This window comes from Apodemus sylvaticus, chromosome 8 (assembly GCF_947179515.1).
Source record: "Apodemus sylvaticus chromosome 8, mApoSyl1.1, whole genome shotgun sequence".
Lineage (NCBI taxonomy): Eukaryota > Metazoa > Chordata > Mammalia > Rodentia > Muridae > Apodemus > Apodemus sylvaticus.
The window spans coordinates 97,986,367-98,009,216 of NC_067479.1; the positions used below are offsets into that span (position 1 = coordinate 97,986,367).

General features: G+C 44.5%; 2 protein-coding genes across 2 annotated transcripts in view; both read left to right on the forward strand.

Moving 5' to 3' along the window:
* LOC127690622 (anthrax toxin receptor-like) overlaps positions 1–22,850 on the forward strand; it is an 88,247-nt gene that overhangs the window by 33,029 nt on the left and 32,368 nt on the right. The gene's annotated exons all lie outside the window — the stretch shown is intronic.
* On the forward strand, positions 13,513–22,121 carry LOC127690814 (anthrax toxin receptor-like). The gene is made up of 8 exons (XM_052190319.1): positions 13,513–13,599; positions 13,756–14,015; positions 15,002–15,073; positions 17,667–17,738; positions 19,831–19,912; positions 20,021–20,054; positions 21,443–21,522; positions 21,601–22,121. The coding sequence occupies exons 1-8, from the start codon at positions 13,513–13,515 to the stop codon at positions 21,685–21,687; spliced, it is 774 nt and encodes a 257-aa protein (XP_052046279.1). The 3' UTR covers positions 21,688–22,121.

The window sequence follows — 22,850 nt, forward strand, 5'->3', positions numbered from 1 at the left end:
GAGTCCAGAGAGAAGGGACACAGGCATCCCTGGAGTGTATTTACCCTGAGAACATCACCCAAGATGACATATAGGCGTGCCCACATGCAGCCACATGCAAGCTTACAAAGGCTATCTGGACATTAGATCCCTGGAAACCCAGAGAATAAATATTCATGATACTTATGATGCCAAGAAAAATGTAGGCATGCAAGAGAAATTTCATCTATTTCCCTAGAAGCAGTGTGTGTTTGTGACTCTCTCTACCTGGTAACTTCTCTGTGTCTGAATAAGGCTCAGTCCACACTTCTCTGAAGCTCTCCATGTAAATAGTTCTTGTATCCTGCCCTTCTCTGGGATCCCACCTAGCACATGCCAATCCAGCTTGCTAATTCACTGACAGTGAAAGGCCGGTTCATAAACACAGAGGGAGCCTTTGTGCTCTAGCTTCCATGACTTAGAGTCGCAGCCATGCCTGGGGAAGAGCATTGCTCAGGAGCCGTAGGACTTCAGGAGAAAGTTTTCTCCTCTTGGGCCATCCACGGGGACCTTCACCAGACTCTGCGGTGATCAGTGTCAGAGACAAGGGGGAAGAGCAACACCACCAAGTCCCCCTTGTCACTCCCTCCCTGGGGAAAAGGAAGATGGGGTACAGCTGCCACTTAGCTGACCAGCAAGGAGAGTGTGTGTTGTTCAACTCTCCGTTGAGCCTCAGTCCCCATGTCTTAGAAATAAGCAGGACATTTTCAGATAAGTCTCACCTTGGAGCATCACCAAACCAAAATAGAGAAGGTTGATTCTTAGCCTTGACCAGGATAAGAGCAAGATCCCATGACTGAATGTCATCTGAATCATATGATGATGGATCCTTAGAAGAGTCACAATGAGCCAGGATGGGCAAAATAATGAGTAGCCTCCACATAGACTGCCAGGCACTCTTCCTACAAAAGAAGGCACAGGCGGTGCATGACTGGCTGGAGAATAGGTTCTGTTCCCTTCTATACTGACCCGAGCACAGCTTGCATGCCAAGCAGATTCAAAAACAGCTGACTAGATGAGCCTTCCAGGGACCCTCTCAGTGTATGGGGCCCTCAGGGATTCAGCAGGAACAGGAACGGAAGGTTTTCCTTGACACCTACTGAGCAGCCTGGCTCCTGCAGATGTCTGAAAGTCTAGTCTTTACTGTGAGCAATTCCAAGACCCTCAGCTTTCTGTCTGTCTGAGCCCAACTTCCCTGGTCCAAGGCTACCTCTCAGAGACGGAATGCATGGCCACAGAGGATGTATGGATTTTAAGGAAGAAAATCCCTTCCCTGTCTGGCTTCATGCACTGGCTGGTTTTGTGTCAACTTGACACAGGCTGGAGTTATCACAGAGAAAAGAGCTTCAGTTGGGCAAGTGCCTCCATGAGATCCAGCTGTGGGGCATTTTCTCAATTAGTGATCAAGGAGGGAGGGCCCCTTGTTGGTGGTACCGTCCCTGGGCTGGTATTCTTGGGTTCTATAAGAGAGCAGGCTGAGCAAGCCAGGGGAAGCAAGCCAGTAAGAAACATCCCTCCATAGCCTCTGCATCAGCTCCTGCTTCCTGACCTGCTTGAGTTCCAGTCCTGACCTCCTTTAGTGATGAACAGCAATGCAGAACTGTAAGATGAATAAACCCTTTCCTCCACAACTTGCTTCTTGGTCATGATGTTTGTGCAGGAATAGAAATCCTGACTAAGACACTTCAGTTTCTGATTTCCCTTCCCAGAGGCCAGAAATGCAACTCTGCCCCTGGTCAAGGGTGACTGAGCACTGGTGAATCAGGTCTCACACCAACCTCAGCCAAGTCAAAAGACAAGGAGGATTCTCTGCCTTCTCCGGCAGGAAACATACCTACTGTACCAGAGATACTACCAGCAGACATCTCTCTGATGCAGAACTGGGCACCCAGTGGCTCTTTAACACTGAGGAGAGCAATTTCCCCATTTGTTTCAATTTTTCTGTCATTTTTCACAAGACAAGGGTCATAGGGATAGCTGACTGGACACTTGCGTTCTAGGACCCGTAAATCAATATAGAAAAGTCGTCAGTCATATTCCTGCCTCATCAGTATCTCTGATGTGTCCTTTACATGTCTGGGCCCAGAAAGGAATAAATGCATCCTTATATGTGATCATGCATGGACTGCTGACAGTTTCTTCATCCCACTTGAGAACCTTCCCCCATCCTGTTAATTTGAATATATCATGGTTTATTTGAGAGTGCTGGAATACATGCCTTTATATACTACTGCAGACAGTTTTATTCCTTTATTTCCTTCCTTTCTATAGTATGTTTTTTTGTTTTATTTGTATTTTGAAATTGGTAATTAAACAAACCACTTTGGTATTCTGTGTTTCAGCATATGGGCTGTCTCTTCCCCCACAACATTAAGCTGGCTGGCAACCCCCACTCTTCAGATGGGCTACCTCCAGCCTTTGTTGCTTGGAACAATAAGGCGCTTTCACCTTAACTACCAACATTGCCTCAAGGCTTCACCTGAGAACAAGCAGAGACCTCGCCAGGCTGAAAGCAGGCGACCCGCTGAGATCTGGAGCCTAAGACTTCTTCGCCCGGCCTTTGATGTGACCAGTGTCTGGAAGGGGTTGGGTTTTTCCCCTAAGACTATAAATCTTGACATAGAAATATTAAAGTTAGTCTTGACCAGCTTGTCGCCTTGACTCATCTCTCTCTCACCTCCCCCTTCCCGTTAACCTCAGAATTCTCTTCCAGGTAACCCAGTTCGTATGTGGCCGCTGGCGGCCTACAATGGGCATATGTAATAATATGTACATATATATATATATATGTATATATATATATATATATATATATATATATCATAAACACTAAAAAATAAAGCCATGTCCCTGTGACAAGACTGAATTCTACAAGAAATAAAAGGCCTCACTCTATTATTTCTGCCAATTCCCTTCCAGAGTTACCCAGACCTACTTTTCTAGACATCTTCACTAGAAATACAGCCACAAAATCTGATCTTAAAATAAAATATTTTCACAATGGCCCTAATACCTAATTTGAGCACAGAAACATTAATTCCAGCTACCACAGTTATGTGATATTTTAAAATGCTCTGTCTCACCAAGAAGTTAAAATGTGTTACTTAATGTGTGTGAATGTGTCTAAATGTCTCCTAACATGTATATTGTCAGTGGCATTCACAAACAATTAGTGTCATTTTCTTCCAGTCACACCTAAAGGTCTCAAGTGCACAGCCCCGGCCTCCTAGGTATCTTCTTCTCATGCCCCATCCCCTTCTGTGTCTCCCAACTTAACACTGCACACCAGCCTAGGAGATGGGTGTGGATGTTCATCTCCTAAGGCTGATGCAAGGGTCATCTTCCTGGTGTGCTGTGGATGCCTTCTGTGAGGGTGAGAGTCAATCAGGGCCACCTCTCTAAAACCAAGTATTTTCTTCCCACTCAACTTGAAAACTTGATCATTTGTCCTCATTTTTCCATAATGGCTACCGAACATGTTACATCTCCAGATGTTTGGAAATGTCTGTTAGGGAAAGATCTGTGGCTGGTGTGTGGTTCTTAGCCTAGCACCCAGCACACACCCTGGTTGAGATCAGAGATGGAGTCATTTATGGATGGAAATGAAGCCCAGAAAATCAGAATTCACACAGGCAGAGAAGTGGGTAGCTGAGGGGATAATTGAGAGGGATTGCCCCAGCCCATGATTCTGGGTTCTGCACAGTAGATATACTCCCAGTGGCAGCACAGGGCACACACAGCCCACAAGTCTCTGAATTTGGCCCAACCCAGCAGCCATAACCCACTTGCAAGGAGAACAGTTCAGGCACCGGGACTGGAGCCTCTGCGGCTCACACTTCCAAAAGTCTGTAATCTGTAGCCCTGCACCTAAAATGGTGCCAGACTGGGAGGCACACAAGAGAGACCACCAAACCACCGTCAAGCCAAGTCTGCAGCCTGCAGCTCCTGAGGTCGGAAGTCTGCAGCCTGCAGCTCCTGAGAACTGTCTCCTGCTGCCTGGGTCAGCTGTCTGTAACTGAAGCCAGGCTTCAGGTGCCTGTGTAAGGGTGGGACACTTGTCTGGTCCATCGTTGCTGGAGATTACCTTCTGCCTGGAGCCAGCCCCAGCAGAGATGTTTCTTTCTTCTTGGTTCTTCTTGAGGCAGCGGAGCGGGGAAGAGCATCTGCAGGGGCAAGACTCTGTCTTACGAACTTCTGGGGTAAGACTTTGTCTTATGGAAAATTTAGGATTGCTGTATAATAAAAAGTTTACTTATCTAAGTTTAAGTTACTAGGCTAACTTAGCTGACCTGCCTTCTGTGTTCTTCTGAAGCCAGAGATTACAGTCTCAGGCATTTAACACCTCATCCTAAAACAGCAGGAGATTAAGTAAAGGATTAGTTGCTAGAGCCTTTTCCCTATTGTCCAGATGCCTCTTGCTTGTCAGTCTAGGGGGAAGTTAGGAACAATAAACTTCTATTGAACTAGAAGAGAATAACACTTGCGGAAAGAAAAACTTCTACATAAGTGAATATGTATAATCTCACATAAATTCATACATACAGCTTCATACATATTTTCACGCAGTCAGTTGGGCCCAGCTTGCATGCGTTCTCACAATTTCATATTTACACACACACATGCATACATTCTCACAATTACATGCTTACACACACATCCATACTTACAGCATATGGAGCAAAAGACCAAGCACCGGTGCAGAAAGAACTCACTCAATCTGGATGAAAGATGGATTCCAATATTTATTGCATTGAGAAAGAAAAGGTGTTACAGACCGTGGGTCTGCTTAGGGATATCCAGGGTCCTCTGGTCCAGGAAGGCACAGGTCCGGCTGAGATGACAGACAGAACAAACCACGCACACACAGAGGCGGTTTGAACTGAATGTATTTTGGGGGCCATAAGGCAAGGATTTTTATACAGGAAGAGTTGGTATTACCATATCAAAAGATGTAGCCAGTGGGGCAGGCACAATTATCATAGCCATTTGGTACAAGGAAATGCAACATCAGGAACAAAGTTTCTCAAGAAACAGATACAGAGGATCAATTTACAGATGCCATCAAACCTCCTGATTAGAATACAGAGTCACTCATAGTTTACAGCAAACCTTCAAAGAGTTTGAAGTTTCTTATACCACCTGGGTCTTAACAAGTTCTTGTGAGAAATCCTTATCTAACATTTAGCCTTTTATCTTGTGAAACAAAACTTCCTGAGTAAATCAATGCTTTCAGTACCAGAGTGCCCGAGCCATCCTCATATACATACGCGCAGCCATAAAAACCTACATGTGGTTGGAAGGTAGTAATTATGTAAACAACTATGAGGCAAGGCACTGAAATTCTAAAATGGGAGTTGGCGGTCAGTGAGTCGACTTCAAAGACCGGATTATCAGCCAGGCCTTAGGAATCCTGGTGAGAAGAGAAAAGGAGGAAGTCAGGGCAGACTGCTACTTGGGAACTAAGGGCTCATTTTAAATAGCCAGAAAGTAAGAGAGTACAGTAAATTGCCAGGTGAGATTATCAGCTTCCACAGCTTCCAGAGAGTTCCGTTCTTCCCAGGAGACATTTCTTTTCCGCCTCTGTCTGTAAAATATCATTTTTACAGACATCCCTGGGCCACCGTGGCTTCTCTCCCTTTTTTGTTTAATAATGGAAGCGCATATATATCTCTTTTGGCAGTAGAGATGGAGGAAAAGATTAGTCTGAAAATGAGTGGAAGAATCAGAAGAAGAATTATTATTCTGACAATAACAATCTAATGTAACCAACTTACGGGATTCAAAAGCCGTAGGCTGGAAGAAATAGATTGAGCTAGGCCCTCCAAATCAGTGAATCCATCATGTGCCTTGCTCATGGCTGAAATTTGGGTTTTTAATTGAGCCATGTTATGAGTAATATTATTATCCTTCCAGACTCCCAATAGATGATTTTTAGTAAGATTCCAATTATGGTGCTTATCATATGCTAATGGTGTTACGCATATGTACCGAAAATTGGCGTGGCACTTGGTAGAAAGCCGAACCTTTATGTTTTCTATCTCTTGTCCTATATTCCCTAACACATGATTCTAAAGGAATAGCTTTTGATACCTTTACCAAAGTTTTATTATTATAAACAACTCTTAAAATCTTTATTTTAATCTCCCACAAACTTTCTATGGTATGGGGGCTCTTTCACTGGTGGCATCTCATCTGGATCATCAGAAAGAAAAGTTTTATAAGCAGTGGGAAGACAGCTCCTGGGAACTATACATGTCAAATTAACATAATTTGTAAGTCTATATGTATAGAAATTAATCATATAATGTAAGGAAAACAAACTCAAGAGTCTGTAGCTGCTTTTGAGCAGCCACCAACTCTATAGCCTCTTTCATCAAATTTATTTAGCTGCATCCACGTAGGTAGTCTCTTCGGAGCCAGCGAAAGCCCACGCAGTCTTCTCTGTCAGCTCAGGTTGTACAGGTCGGTCTAGGATTCAGACCTTTGGAGCCAGCATACTGTGAAAAGAACATATGCATATCTCCTCTCGGAGGTTATAGTGTTGTCCACTCTCTGAAGTTTATCATTTGCTTTAAGTTGCATTCCTAAACAACTCGAGTCTGGATTGACTTGGCCGTCGGGCGGCGGGAGGGAGCCTTTGCTACTGTCTCTTTAAGAAAATTAAACCACCTTTTTTCTAGCCAGGCTTGCCGCTTGGCTTGGCTTAACTCCGCCTCCCGCACGAATTAAGAGATTGTTAGAAGGCTATATTTGAATTGTATGAGTCTGCCAAAATAGTCTCTTGGTCAGAAACTCATGCTTTGTCTTAATTAAATAGTTGGATTTTTTTGATCTTTACTAGTTTAAAATTGGCTGTTAGATGCCATTGAGGCCTCACAGAAAAACGCCTCACAGAAAAAAAAACTGCACCCCTCGGGGTGGAGCTAGGGCCCATATTGGCCATAGCTTTTTTAACTTTTATAATTCTTAAAATTATCTTAATTATAAAAATAGGTTAAGGATCATAGGCCTTTAACCAGACTGCAAACTCTAGCCAATGGCACATTGGCAATTTTTTATTGTAACTCTTAATATTTTTTTTATAATATTAGAGCATAGCTATAAGTTTGGAAGCAAAACCAAACTTTAAACAATCTATTTTCTTTAAAAATTAATGGCAAACATATTATTTCTACACCTTAAGATTTCTCTGCCAGTTTTTATGTTTAAATGTATGACAATATAATTAATTGAAAAGACTTTATTTTATATTTTATTTTTTATAAGTCTAATTTTTAGGTTAAGATTTACACAAAGCATCATGCCAATTTAAAAGCATCTTAGAGGCCTGTATTTCCTGGGTTGCATCATGTCACATGATTAAGATGGCTATAACTTTGAGCTATCAGTTCTAAACTGACTTTTTGTTATCAACATTATACCTTTTAAATCATGTCTAATAACTTATAGGCTAACACTCTATATATAGTCAAGACATGTAAAATATACTTATACCTTTAAGACCAATTATAAACATGAATAAAATGATTACATGAATTTCATAAACTTAAACCAAACAATTTTTTTCTTTTGGCTGTAATTTTGATAGAATAAAAAGCATTTTTGAATCAAAAACCACAATTGTAGAGATTTTTCTTTTGGTGAAACAACCATTAACCCATTTGTCCTAGACCTGAGGCTGCTAGCTCTTTTTTAAAAGTAGCTTTTTCTCTAACTATATTTGACTCCTTGCTAAATGTGGGACACTTTAAATTAGCCTCCACTGTGTAAATTGTGGCTAGATTAACAGATAGACCGCCAATAGATGAAGGTTTTACCATTTTTTTTTAAAACACGAAACAAACAAACAGTCATTCACACAAATACACGAATAGGACAAAAACATACATGTAGACATGGTGCACCAAGGACAGACGATGATACATAGAAAAGAAGCATGTTTGCTATGCAATTAAACCCATTTACCTTTTTTTTTATGTTTTTAGAATTTTTTGTTTTGAGTCATAACTTGGAGACGTAGTATTAGTGTCTCCCCATAGTAGTTGAAATAAGGGCCTAATTTTTCTGTTATGATTTTAAAATAAGGTCTCATCCAATTAATATTTCCTAATAATTTTTGAAAATCATTTAAATTCCTTAATTTATCTATCCTGATAGATACCTTTTGTGAACCAATATAATGAATTAACTGTCCCAAATAACTTAAAGGCTTATTCTTTTGTATCTTGTCTGGGGCTATTACCAGTCCAAACCTGGTTAATTGTTTAGTCATATAGGATGATATTTCCTCATTAATTGAGGATAATTGATGAGCAATCAAAATATCAACCATATAATGGGCAATGTAGGCTTCAGGATACTTTTCCCTAATTAACATCAAAGCTTGATCCACAAATCTTTGACATAACGTCGGACTATTTTTCATCCCTTGAGGTAATACTTTCCAGTGATATCTTCTATATGGCCTCTTTAGATTTATGGCTGGTACATTAAAAGCAAATCTTTTGCAATCCTCAGGATGTAACCTTATAGTAAAAAAAGCAATCCTGCAAATCTATTACTATTATATCCCATCCCCTTGGGACTGCTACTGGAGATGGCAGTCCTGGCTGTAAGGCTCCCATGTCTACCATGGTGGCATTTACTGCCCTGAGGTCCTGTAATAACCTCCACTTCCCTGACTTTTTCTTTATTACAAATATGGGAGTATTCCAGGGACTGTTACTTTCCTCAAGATGTCCCTTTTCTAAATGTTCCTGCACAAGTTGCTCTATAGCCTGTATTTTTTCTTCCGTTAGGGGCCACTGATCAAGCCATACAGGCTCTTCCGATTTCCAACTTATCTGCATACAACAAGCCCTCAGTGGCCCCTATGAAAAATGCTGTTCACTCAGATTATCTGAGGTCACTAGTCTTACATCCATATCACTCATTATGTCTCTTCCCCATAACGAAAAGGGGAGAGAAGGGATAACATAAGGCTGAATCATGCCTGTCTTTCCCTCTAATTCCCATCTCAGGAACTGTGAGCTTGGAGCCACATTAGAGGCCATCCCTAAGCCTAGCAAAGAGGAGGAAGTCCTCTTACATGGCCAAGAGGAAGGCCAGTCTTTTCCTGCTATGCAGGTCTTATCTGCCCCTGTATCTAAAAGTCCTTGAAGCAGCTTTCCATTCACTCTAACTGTTTTAAAAGGCCTTTCCATTCCAATATTTTGGACCCATGCCACAACATCTGTAGAGCCAAACTTCCCCTGGCCCCGCTCTTGCCTTAGGATCGGATTAGGTAAATTGAGATAGGGCAGGAGCAGAAGCTGAGCTATTCGCTGTCCTTTATGGATTTGTATAGTTTCCTTTAACGGTCTGATCATAACTTTTATTTCTCCTGTGCTATCACTGTCTATTACACCAGGTAAAATTTCAAAATTCTTCTTATAATTGGAACTACGGCCAATTATTAGCCCTACCGTTCCCTGTGGTAAAGTCCCCAAGGTAGAGGTAGAAATCAAGGAGATGCCATCCCATCTAGAGAATATTGCATCTTCAGAGGAGGCTAAGTCCAGGCCAGCACTACCAGGGGTAGCTCTGGGCAAATCATATATAGTAAATTCAGGAGCCTCAGGATTCAGAGAACTCTCATTATTTTCCTCTCTTTCGAGTTTGGGGCTGAGAGGCTGCCCCTCACTTAGTTTTTTGAATTTTCCTCTTTCTTTTCCCCTGTAAGGGGCGTTCCATTCTTGTGGAACTTGGATCTACATTTATCTTTCCAATGCTTGCCTTTCTGGCAACGAAAACAAACTCCTGGAGGAGCACTCCTTCTTTTGGAGTCCCTTTTACTATCTGTTGGACATTGTCTTTGCATAGGTCCTGATTCCCCACATTTATAACATGTGGGCTGGGAGGTTCCCTTTCCTCCTTTACCATAAGTATGTTTAACAAAGGCACTGAATTTCCGTCCCTTCATAACTGCAGCATAGGCTATCCCTTGAACCACTGCTGGTAAGGCATCTATGCAGGCCTTTACATAGTCCTGCACTGTTATCGTTTCTATCTTAAATACTGAAAGAAACATTTGTTCCTGCTTTGATTCAGATTGCCCCATGTTACTACAAAACTTGATTTCTTGCACTTAATCAGTTAGTCTTTACTGGCGGGACTGCAGCTCCCTGGCAAGAGCCAGCCTGTAACCTTGAGAAAAAAGAAGAAAGAAAGAGAAAGATTACCTGCCCAAGGTCCCTGTTCAGGCGCCAGCTGTTACAGACCGTGGGTCTGCTTAGGGATATCCAGGGCCCTCTGGTCCAGGAAGGCACAGGTCCGGCTGAGATGACAGACAGAACAAACCACGCACACACAGAGGCGGTTTGAACTGAATGTATTTTGGGGGCCATAAGGCAAGGAAGAGTTGGTATTACCATATCAAAAGATGTAGCCAGTGGGGCAGGCACAATTATCATAGCCATTTGGTACAAGGAAATGCAACATCAGGAACAAAGTTTCTCAAGAAACAGATACAGAGGATCAATTTAGAGATGCCATCAAACTTCCTGATTAGAATACAGAGTCACTCATAGTTTACAGTGAACCTTCAAAGAGTTTGAAGTTTCTTATACCACCTGGGCCTTAACAAATTCTTGTGAGAAATCCTTATCTAACATTTAGCCTTTTATCTTGTGAAACAAAATTTCCTGAGTAAATCAATGCTTTCAGTACCAGAGAGCCATCCTCATATACATACGTGCAACCATAAAAACCTGCATATAGTTGGAAGGTAGTAATTATGTAAACAACTATGAGGAAAGGTACTGAAATTCTAAAACGGGGGTTGGTGGTCAGTGAGTCGACTTCAAAGACCGGATTATCAGCCAGGCCTTAGGAATCCCAGTGAGAAGAGAAAAGGAGGAAGTCAAGGCAAACTGCTACTTGGGAACTAAGGGCTCATTTTAAATAGCCAGAAAGTAAGAAAGTACAGTAAATTGCCAGGTGAGATTATCAGCTTCCACAGCTTCCAGAGAGTTCCGTTCTTCCCAGGAGGCATTTCTTTTCCGCCTCTGTCTGTAAAATATCATTTTTACAGACATCACTGGGCCACCGCGGCGAAAAGGCTTCCACCCGTTTAATGCTAAATGAATTAAATCCATGTTTGTAAGAAAAAGGCTTTGTTTCTCTTATTAAGACTAAGCCTGCCTTGTCCTTACCATGGGACCTGTCCTGTCCCATGGTAAGTAGAAGGCTGCCTGCTCCTTCTGCTCTCTGCAACATCTTTTTTCTCTTTCCCTCTGCCTCCTGCACATTGTTCACTTAGTTATTTTATGTTACCTATAGCTTCTAAGTTATTCCACTCTGCATTCTCCTTCTAATCTTGTTCTCTTCTGACTAAAATCTCTCCTCAGTTCAGTTCTTCTCTCAGCTCTGTTCCTCTCACTCAGTTCTTCTGGTCTTACTTCTCTTGTCCTCAACCCTTAAACATCTTTCAGAATACATGATGACATGTTACAAAGTTCATCATAAGTTCACACAAAATACCAAGTCATATTGAAATAGAAGTTCACAACAGAAAATGTTTACATGCATATCCATTAGGAGTAATCAACTAGTTATCATTTCTCTTCTCTACAGGTTCGTAGAAAGTTTAAAACCATAACTAAGTTATAAGTGAAGGGTTTTTTTCCCTATATAACCCATTGAGTCTGATTAGAGCTGCAGGTCCACGCGTGGGCCCCCGAGTGTGGACAGCTCTCCTCATGAAAGCATTCCTCCCTCCAGCGGCCCGCAGCTACCAATAGCACTCAATAGGAGAGAAGCTTCAGCATGTACTCAGGCCAAGCTTTGGCTCACAGTTCTGAAGACTCCTGTCAAAGATCAGGAGTTCCTACTACTTTGGGACTTTGAAAAGATGGTACTTCAGGGCAGCATCTGGTGCGGACGGTATATCGAAGAGCTAGAAAACGAAATGGAAGAGATGGAGGTCTCACCTTTCCATTGAAGGATAGGTCCTCAGGGATTAAAGATTTCCCATGAGGCTACAGTATCGATACCTTCCATCTAACCCACAACGATCTGTACAGCATCTAAGAACACATGCGTTTTTTTTTCTTTTCTTCAAAATTAAGTGGAAAAGCAAGCCGCACAGCAGACAATATTGCCACACCTGATAGAAGTCTGCTGTTCAGAATACATACACAGTGTGAATGAGCAAATACGAAAAGATTGACAGCCCCAATGAAAAAAGAACATATGCACACAAACACTTCGTAGGAAGAAACAAATGCCCAGGTCACATGACCAAATGGCCAGGCCCTTTAGGAATGAATAAAAGGCAGATTAAGGCCACAGTCTAAGCTATCTATTCTATAGGAAAACCCATAAAACTATGACAATAAGCCTGCCTTGAACTGTCATGAAAAATGGGGAAAGGACACTAATGTTGTAAAGCCAGTATACTAGATTTGATCAATTTCAATTCGTTACTTATGACTGTCATTATTTTAAAGGCAATAACAAAAGATTTCTGGAGACCCAGTTTATCTTGTAAAATAAAATTATCTTAAAATTAATAAGAGGGAAAGTTGTGATTCTTAAGGACTTTTATGAGCATACAGGCATAAAAGTGATCGTGGCATTTCTAAACGTGATTTCCCTTGCAGTCTGGGTGGCCTGGATTCCTTTTGAATGCGGTTGCGGGGCATCATCTCTCCACGCCATGACCCCCCTCTGCCTCTCCAGGTACTTAGATGAAGAAGGGTGACAGCACTGGGAGCGCCCACCCACACTCCTCTCTGAAGCTCCACAGCCTGGCAAAGCTCTGGCCAGAATGACACCATGCCTGGGGGAGTGATGTCATAAAGGATTCCACAGTCCTGAACTCTCACTGAAGACACTATCTCCTCAAGCTCTGGGCTTCCGTAAAGTCCATGCCCACTGATGCTGTGAAAGAGGCCCAAGCCACAGGGAGAGGCCACAGGTTAGGGTTTCATGACCATTCCAACTGATCCACACTCTAAAGTTCCTCAGCTCTGGTGCCACAGTGAAGAAGCTTCCAGACAATTCCAGACTTTCCTAGTCCTGGGGTATTCCCAGGTTCCCTTTTCAGGGGGACCTCCCCACGCCACCTTAATTGAGGATCTGACTCATGTAACCTAAGATCACAATAAAATGGTCGTGTTAAGTTATCAAGGTTGGGCAGCCTGTCACGACCCACCGCGGAACCTGACAACCGTACACAACCTTCATCTGCTTCTGAAATCAGATGTTGCCTGCTGCTTTCAAGACATACATTTAGCTGCCCTACGCCCCCACTTTCTATACACCCGCCCCTTAGTACTTTGACCTCTTCACCCACAATAACTGATGAATTCAGTCATCTTTTCAGTTAACAAAATATATGGTTTCCTTGAGGTGGTCACCAAAAAATGCCCCATGAGGAGCTGCAATGTAGAAAAGGAGTCCTCATCTGAGACTCCTGCAAAGGTCCTGTGACTGACTCTTGGCATTGTCAGCATGAAGGCAATGAGCACAGGGAAAGGTCACAAAGTCACCATGTCAACCTCCCTGTCCCATCATAACCCTACAGTATTTTACCCCAAGGTAGGGAGAGGATACCCCAGAGCAGGTAGAGTGCCAGGTACAGTGCCGGCTGCCTATAGATTAGAAGCAGTGATCCTCGCCCCTAAATTTAGGCAGATATGATGAAAGAGTCCAACTGACTTTTAACAACACCTCAAGTGCTACTGAATTTTCAAGGGGTCCTGTATAGACCAATGCACAGTTCCTCCATGCCTTTTTTTGGCATTCTTTCTGCTGCTTCTCCTGCTGCTTCCTCCCACTGTAAAGGGTAGGAGCATCCGATACAACAGTCCTGGCTGGAAACTATTTCACAGCCTAGGCAAGGGATTCAGAAGTCCCCATCAAAACCAGATGGAACAAATGAGGCAGAACGTGCCCCAGGTTCAACCGGGAGACGATTGCCAAGGTGTTTTCGACCTCTACCTTGTCCTGGACAAGTAAGTTACCTTCCTGCGCTGTCCCTAGATATTCCTTGGGCATCAGTGGTTGGTCATACTTTGCAGACAGGCAAGGTCATTGTAATCAGACCTCAGGAAGTAGGCGGCCTTCAAGGACTTATTGAATGCAAGGAGACCAACAGGCCTCCTGGATGGCTCTGTCCTCATTACCTAGACTTTGATCTGGTCATCATGACCCTCAGGCCTACGGACTGCTGGGAAGTACCTTTTAACTCCTGCCAACTACCCACAGACAGACTCTACAGAGGTCACCCCTGACCCTGTGGGCACTCTCCCAGCCTTGCTGTCCAGAGTAGCCTTTGTTTACGGCCACAAGGGTGAAGCTTCTTTCTCCCAACTCGAACTCTGTGAAGATCCCGTTTTCCCCCCCAGTGTGGTAGGCAAGCTGAAATGGCTTTTAGACCCCTCTTAGCTGTCAAGGGAGGGAATGGGAACTGGGACATGAACCTCAGAGGGCCTCAGAGCTTCTCACTGTCCCATCTAAGTATCCAAAGTTCTTGGCATACAGAAATTTGTAGTGTGCTCTAAATTTCTATAAACTGGAAATCACATTTGCCCTGATCTCCTGACTTTAGCCATTTGGCTTGTCTGTATTTTTCTCTTATTTTCATGCATGTATGACATGTATTTTTATCATTTCATTACTAGTTATCCCCCTATTAATTCCCTTCTCCGTTAATCTGCCTTCCCACATCTATGTCTGTTTGCTTCATAATGACTCCGTGAGTCCTTGAGACCTCACAGTCCCAGTAGATGAAACTGTTTAGCTACCTTCTGTTCACTACTGGCCCTGATGAAAGTCACCTCTCCTCATGCTTTACCATGGTCTGCAGCAGTAACAAGGCAGCAGGTTGCTTAAAAAAAAAACTGATGAAAGACTGGAAGACTAGGGAGGCTAACACTACCCTCCCTGCCTGCCTGACTAAGCTGTGTCACACCTTAACATATATCTCCTTTGTCTTCAGATCCGGCAGTGTGGGAGACAACTGGATCCACATTTACTCTTTTGTAGAGGGTTTGGTGAAGAAATTCACAAAGTATGGCTTCTTCTGACTGTAGTCTCCTCTGGGCTTCAAGGAGTATCCCTCTGACAGAGAGAGAGAGAGAGAGAGAGAGAGAGCGAAGACCCAGGCTGATGTGCTAACAGTTGGGGGCACAGTGTGGTGATAGACACTTAGTACAGGATGTTCAGGCCAGAGGAGTGGATTGGGGAGCTTGCTGGGGAAAGACAAAGAAAAAGGCAAAACCTCTCAGAGAAAAGTTTCAGGGTCTTAGAGAAACCGTGATGTGACCTGAGTCCTCAAGGTGAGAAACTGAATGGGGTCAGGTGTAATTAAAAACCACAGTTCTTATCAGACACAACTTAAGAGAGGCATCCATGGCTCACAGGTTCAGAGGGTTTCAGTCCATCCTTCACAGGCATGGCAAGAGAGGCATGTAGCCAAGGCTATTCACACCATGATACACCAAGAAGAAAGTAAACAGTAGGGACAGGGGCCGGGCTACAACTATTAATGATCTGCCCTTGATCTTCTTCAAGCATCTAGCACCATCTAAATATTCAACAGCTACGCAAAAGAGTGTCACCAGATGGAGAACAAAGGCTCAACATGAGATTGTGAGGGATGTTTCCAATTCAAACTATAGCAGTTAACTTCTGTAAATGAGTGATCCTAGACTGGGGAGTCAAGATAATGCAGGAAAGGCTAGAAGAGGAGGACCATGGGTGGGTTGGGGACAAAGTCATAGTAGACCTCATGCTAAGCCAAGGGGATCTGATTTCCTACTCTAACTCATAGTGAGACAGGAAGGGGAGGTATGTATGTGAAGGGCTTCTCGGAGAGGGACAGAGACAGAGACAGAGAGACAGAGAGAAACAGAGACAGAGAGAGAGAGAGAGAGAGAGAGAGAGAGAGAGAGAGAGAGAGAGAGAGAGAGAGAGAGAGAGAGAGATGTTACAGACTGTGGGTCTGCTAAGGGATATCCAGGGTCCTCTGGTCCAGGAAGGCACAGGTCTGGCTGAGATGACAGACAGAACAAACCACGCACACACAGAGGCGGTTTGAAATGAATGTATTTTGGAGCTATAAGGCAAGGATTTTTATACAGGAAGAGTTGGTATTACCATTTCAAAAGATGTAGCCAGTGGGGCAGGCACAATTATCATAGCCATTTGGTACAAGGAAATGCAACATCAGGAACAAAGTTTCTCAAGAAACAGATACAGAGGATCAATTTACAGATGCCATCAAACTTCCTGATTAGAATACAGAGTCACTCATAGTTTACAGCAAACCTTCAGAGTTTGAAGTTTCTTATACCACCTGGATCTTAACAAGTTCTTGTGAGAAATCCTTATCTAACATTTAGCCTTTTATCTTGTGAAAACAAAACTTCCCGAGTAAATCAATACTTTCAGTACCAGAGTGCCCGAGCCATCCTCATATACATACGTGCAACCATAAAAACCTGCATGTGGTTGGAAGGTAGTAATTATGTAAACAACTATGAGGCAAGGCACTGAAATTCTAAAACGGGGGTTGGCGGTCAGTGATTCGACTTCAAAGACCGGATTATCAGCCAGGCCTTAGGAATCCTGGTGAGAAGAGAAAAGGAGGAAGTCAGGGCAGACTGCTACTTGGGAACTAAGGGCTCATTTTAAATAGCCAGAAAGTAAGAGAGTACAGTAAATTGCCAGGTGAGATTATCAGCTTCCACAGCTTCCAGAGAGTTCCGTTCTTCCCAGGAGGCATTTCTTTTCCACCTCTGTCTGTAAAATATCATTTTTACAGACATCACTGGGCCACCGCGGCAGAGAGAGAGAGAGAGAGAGAGAGAGAGAGAGAGAGAGAGAGAGAGAGAGAGAGAGAGAGAATAATCTTGAGTTGGAATGTGAAGAAAGGTGTCTGTAATGGTTTGTATATGCTTGGCCCAGGGAGTGGCACTATTAGGAGATGTGGCCTTGTTGGAGTAGGTGTGTCACTGTGGGTGTAGGCTTGAGACCCTCACCCTAGCTGCCTGGAAGTTAGTCTTCCACCAGCAGCCTTCAGATGAAGATGTAGAACTCTCAGCTCCTCTTACATCATGCCTGCCTAGATGCTGCCATGCTCCAACCTTGATGATAATGGACTGAAACTCTGAACTTGTAAGCCAGCCCCAGTTAAATGTTGTCCTTATAAGAGTTTCCTTGGTCATGATGTCTGTTCACAGCAGTCAAACCCCAACAAAGACAGTAGCTACAGATGCAAAGAATTTGATATCAGGGTCCAGGGATGAGGATGCCCCCACTGGAGAGTGTGGGAGCCTCTTTGCCTATTCAGATGCAAGCACGTGTGTGTGTGTGTGTGTGTGTGTGTGTGTATGAAAAAGAAAAAGGGTCAGAGGGTGGGGAATAGAAGAGAGATGAAGTATGGGATGAATCAGGGTTGTCCTGACACTCTTCTGTGGACCTGTGGGTCCATGTGCTTATCCATGGGCTTTAGAATCCTTTGCCAAATTGGCCTTAAGTCCTTACCTCTGAATGTCCTCCATGCATCAGAGATGGGGTGGGGGCAGGGACTTGGTGCTTGCCTGCTCCCTGGCAGGCTGATCTTGTATGTTGGCTTCTCAGTGGTTTTGCTTTGTCTCCAGCCCTAACCTGCGGCTCTCCATCATAACCTACTCGACAGAGGCTGAGGTTATCCTGCCACTCACCTCGGACAGGTAGGCAGGTATTCCTCTGAATCCTGAAGATAGCCTAGTGTCCAGGGATCTTGAAGAAACAGAGGACTTGTAGAGACCTCTGGCATCTCTTAGCATTGCCCTTACTAGGGAGCTCATGTACCCAAATTGATCCCCAGCCTTAGTTTACTAGCAGCCTTGAGCCTGTACTTAAGCAGAATGGACCTGATGCTTCTAGAAGCTCTCCACTCCTGAATCTTACCTATGTCCTGTCTAGAATAACAGATGGGACCCAGGTGAGCTATGTATGTTAGTACCTTTAGAATAATGGCCTGTGCATAGTCTTCTATGAACAAGTTGTTCTCTGCTTGGAAAAGTGGAGCAGGGAAACGGCTGGGAAATCCCAAGGGAAGTAGCAGAGTATGGGGGCGGGGAACATCGGGCCTTGTGATCATAAGGAAGCTTCACCACGGGTCATGAGTCACCTTTATTGAGTTACCATACAGGAAGGTATGGGAACAGGTAGCCATAAAGAGATAGCTCAGAACTACTATGCCAAGAATCCCAGAGGTATGAAGCTGGGGATTTTGACTGAGAGGGAGGGAAGGTCAACTTTGGGTGCTCTTCCAGAGATTCCATCCAGAGTTAGAGAAATGGAAAGAAGAGTGGGACATCTAGGATTGGGGTGTCTGAGTGTATGAAAAACCTCTGTCCTCTGTACTAGAGAAATAGCAGGAGCAGAGAGTTAAGGGAGACCAGTCGGCCTCAGAGGAGACTAGAGTCTCTAAATTTATGGACATAAATAGCACCCCAGGTCCATCTGGGAGGTAGGGCAGGAAGAGACTGGCTCTCCAGAGTCCAGGTAAGGCCTGGCTTAGTGTAATCTCGTGGCTTGGTTTTGGAGAGACTTGATTAGATTCGAGTGGCAGAGAGAATTCCTGGGGGTGACTCTGGCAGGGAGTTCAGCAGAGCTGCAGAGCATAGGAGAGGCTGGGCAGGGCAAGGGGTTGTCCTGGGCTGAGGGGAGGAATTGAGTCTGGGCCGGGGTAGAGGGTTGAGATAGACACTGTAGAAGATGGTTGGCTAGGCCAATCAGAAGGATAGATTCTAGGGCCAGAGAGAGGGGTAGATGCTGAGATGGGAGAAAGCTATGGGCAGGGCAGAGAGAAAGAGGTAGGCTGTACATAGGGTGAGCTGGACTGGGCTGTGCTGGCCAACGGAGGAGGGCAGAACTGGAGTGAGAAATCCCTGGTTTGACCCCCACTGGGCATGCTGAACATTATCATGTCATCTTTTAGTGATGTATACCTGGGCCAGGCATGCATAGGGCCCTCAAAGCTCAACTCTGGCATGTCCTCTCTGTTCCCCAACAGGAAGCCGCCTTTGAGTTGATTGTGAATCACCTTGCTATGCCTGTTTAACCTTCTCACATCAGATTATTCTGAACCTCATAAACCCACCTATCTTGTCCTAGAATGACCATCAGGCCCCACCCTGCTCCCCTCAGTGTGTTCTGTCTGTTTTAATAACACTGGACAGGCCATATTGCTTCTAGCCTAGAGAGCAACACAGATGCCTTATGGACAGTCCTGAAGGCCTGACTCTCTGTGGAATCCATGGTTGGGCTCATATCTAAGTAGTTTGGCCATTGCCTTTGGCAGTCTAGAGGGAAGGGAGTCAAGCCAGAGCCCTGTGACAGTGGGAATAGGTACTGGTCAGTAACACAGCAGGCTTGCATGGCCCCTTCAGCCCTACCCAGTGAAGAACAGACTGCCCAGAAGGAGAGTGACTTTGGCATTACTTTGCCCATTTAGAATGTGGACACCCCCCTCAGAATCCCTAGTTTAAATGCGTATTCCAAGCTGTTCTCCAAGGAGTTAACAGGCAAGGTCTCTGACCAAATCTCCAAGGTCTGGGTAACCCATAATGTAAACGAACTCAAAGAAAATTGAACCTTCCCCTGGGTCCCATCAGGGTCAGAGAAAGGTCCAACTCAGAAAGGAAAGACGATGCCTCTTATCTGGTGACCTCCCTAAGCCAGGGGTCTGCACAGTGAGCAAGGCCACAGGATGACTGGGAGACATCTTGCTGCTGTCGATAGCCCAATGCCACCTTTCTTTTTTATTCTCTCTAGAAACGAAATCAATAAGGGCCTTCTGGTGCTGAAGAACATAGAGCCTCTGGGGTTAACGCACAGGCTAAAAGGACTGAAAAAGGTACAGACACCTACAGCGGGCCCTGCCTAGAGGACCTCTGGGGTCATCTCACTGTGTCACCATTGCTATTTTGTTTTGGTATTTTTTTGTTTTCATTTTTTCCACCAGGCAAATGAACAGATCCGAAGAACCAACTTGCGAGGTGAGCTGTCTGTCCCTTCAGCGAGGCGGAGCCCACAGAGTCCAGTTCCCTGCTGGGTCTATGTGCAGATCTTGGACCTCTTCAAGTCTGACTCTTGAAACCAGTGCTCCTCTCCCTGCACAGCAGGCCCCTCTGAACACAGCACCCCACTCTGTGCTTCTGAGCATGCTTCTGAGCATGCTTCTGAGGCGGCCGGATGCTGCGTGTGGTCACCTGTAGGCTCTGTTCTCACTGGTCCTTGGCCCACAGATATGCTTGCCAACAGAACCAAGAGAGCCCGAGAGCCTAACAGACTGAGAAGCCTGGGCCTGGACCAGGGCTCAGTTTTCCTCTGGCTCTCAAGTCTTCTCTCTATCTCTTACTTTTTTTGGTCAGCTTCCTAAGCCCATGAATCAACCATGCCCAGTCAAGATCTGTGTCCCTGTGGATTACAGGCCTTTAGTACATGTCTAGAATATGTAGAATCCAGTGGGGAAATTTGATGAGATGTCATTGGGTGTCCTGCCTAAGGCTTTCTGAAGTGTGGTCTTTCAGTGAGCAAGAAGGTAGATTATATTAACTAGATGCCTAGTTAATATAATGAGAGTTATATGTTATTATGCTGAGTGTCATCACATGACGTTCACACGCTGAATTCCTAACATCTAAGCCTATCTCCCCAAGGCTGCTTATCTGTATGGTTATATCTTAGCTGAAGTTCAGGTCTAGTCTTTAACAGATGTCTCTGATTTGAGGGTTAGGATCCTGGAGGAGACTCTCCAGCCACAAGGCGGATCAAGGTGGCATCTCTATAGATGTGCAGAGCAAAGCATTTGCTCTTGGTCTCTGCTTATATACTTTCCAGTGGGTATCATGGGGTTCTAGGACTGTGTCTGGTTGTCTTAGGTGAGTGATGTCACAGAGTCCTGGTTATCAGGTGCATCCTTGGGTATGGTGGGAATCCTAAGCTATATTTTACATGTCTAAAAGGCAATTTTATTATGCTCATGACAGGCCTTGACTTTCTGGGCTTCCTGTTCCTACTAACTTGTTCCCAAGGATGTATAAAACGCTGGCCCCAGACTCTACCTGTCTCACTAGGGCATCCTCAGTAAGGAAGGCCTTCCTTGTCCCCTCACCTGCCCAGGGAGAGACTGGGCTTATGGCTCAATAACTAGACTGCCCTTAGGACAGAGGTTCACAGCACAGGGAGGAGAGGAGAGGCAAGGTCTGCTGGTAGGGTTCCAAATATCTGTAGACTAGCTAGTAAAGAAAGCCTTTTCACTCTAAGACCAAGGGTAAGGAACAAGCAGCCTTACCACAGAGGACCATGCTGAATCTGCAGCCTCAACCACTAGGCAAGCCCTAGGGTCTTTCCCTCCCAGCCCACCCACTTGTTTCTTCTGTAGGCCGGAAAGTCAACAGTGTGATTATTGCTCTGATCTACGGGTTATTACTACTGAAGCCATATGTTGACACGATAGAAGAGGTGAGTCCAGTCCACAGGGATCAGCGCTTTGCCTCTGGTGTTTGGGGATTTATTTTCAGTGCCTTTCTTTCTTTTCAGGCCAAAAAAGCCCGGAAAATGGGAGCAATCATTTACACCGTGGGTGTTTTTATGCATAGCAAACAACAGGTACTTCAGACCCAGTGACCAAGTGCAGTGCCCCTGAGTATCCTAGATGGTAAAGCCCTCTTTACAATACCAAGAGGGTAGGATGCTCACCTACCCAAAGGTTAAATTTAAGTAAGCAAACCCCTTACACTGAATGGGCCAGAGAGTTTCCCATTCCTTAAGGCTGGGCTCTAAATGAAAGCCAGTGAGTGCACTAATATCACCACAGCTCCAGGGCAACAGTTCCTGTCACAAGTCTGGGAACCTGTTATGTCACAATTCTAGTTCCTCACACTGAGGTTCGAGCCAATTATTTTTCTCCTATCACAGTTGGTGAATATTGCAGGCGACCCAAATCACTGTTTTGGGGTCGATGAAGGGTTCGCTGCTCTGGAGAAAGTTATTGACCCAGTGAGTATGTGGGGCATGGAAGACTGTGGAAACACCGTCTGCATTCCCTGAGGCCTACTATACAGTCCATCTCTCGCTCTTTCTCTCTCTCTCCCCCTCAGCTTACGTCAAATTCCTGTACTGAAATACTGTCCGTGCAGCCTACCTTCGTGTGTGCTAAAGGTAAGGACAGAGACAGATAGGTCCTGGGCAGATGGCAGAGCTCAGAAATACAAGCACGTGTGTGTGTGTGTGTGTGTGTGTGTGTGTGTGTATGTGTGTGTGTGTTGTAATGTGCACAGGTGCGTGCATGTGTGAGGCGTGCACTGAACACACAGCCTGCGTGTTGTATCTCCATGGTGTGGGTGGAAGATGTGACCTGTGTTTTTTGACAACTATTATTGATAATCCACTTGACAAAGTCTAAAATTACCTAGAAAGCAAACCTCTTAGAGTGACTGTGAGCAAGTGAGCAAGTTTCTAGACTGGCTTCATTGAAGGGGGAAAACCCACTCTAAATACAGGCGGCCTAAGCCAATGACTGGAGGTCCCACTCTGAGTAGACAAAAAGAAAAGCCGTCTGCCAGCATCCATCTCTCTTTCTCCTCATGGCTATGGAATAAGATAAGCAAAAACCTCAAGCTTCTGACAAAATGACTTCTCCCAGTCCATGACGGACTGAACTCTTAAAACTGCCAACTGAAATAAGCCCTTCCTTTGAGTTTATTTTGTCTGGCAGCATCAAGAAAAAGTAATACAGAAAACTGGTATCAGGAATAAGACTGTTATAGAATCGTGTCATTCTTGAGCCT

Excerpts from the sequence above, each read along its gene's own strand:
- LOC127690814 (XM_052190319.1), top strand. The coding sequence starts at position 13,513 with ATGAAGGCAATGAGCACAGGGAAAGGTCACAAAGTCACCATGTCAACC. Across the intron at positions 13,600-13,755 it reads CTACAGTATTTTACCCCAAG|GGGTCCTGTATAGACCAATG; the intron begins GTAGGGAGAGGA and ends TGAATTTTCAAG. Across the intron at positions 14,016-15,001 it reads CTCTACCTTGTCCTGGACAA|ATCCGGCAGTGTGGGAGACA; the intron begins GTAAGTTACCTT and ends CTTTGTCTTCAG.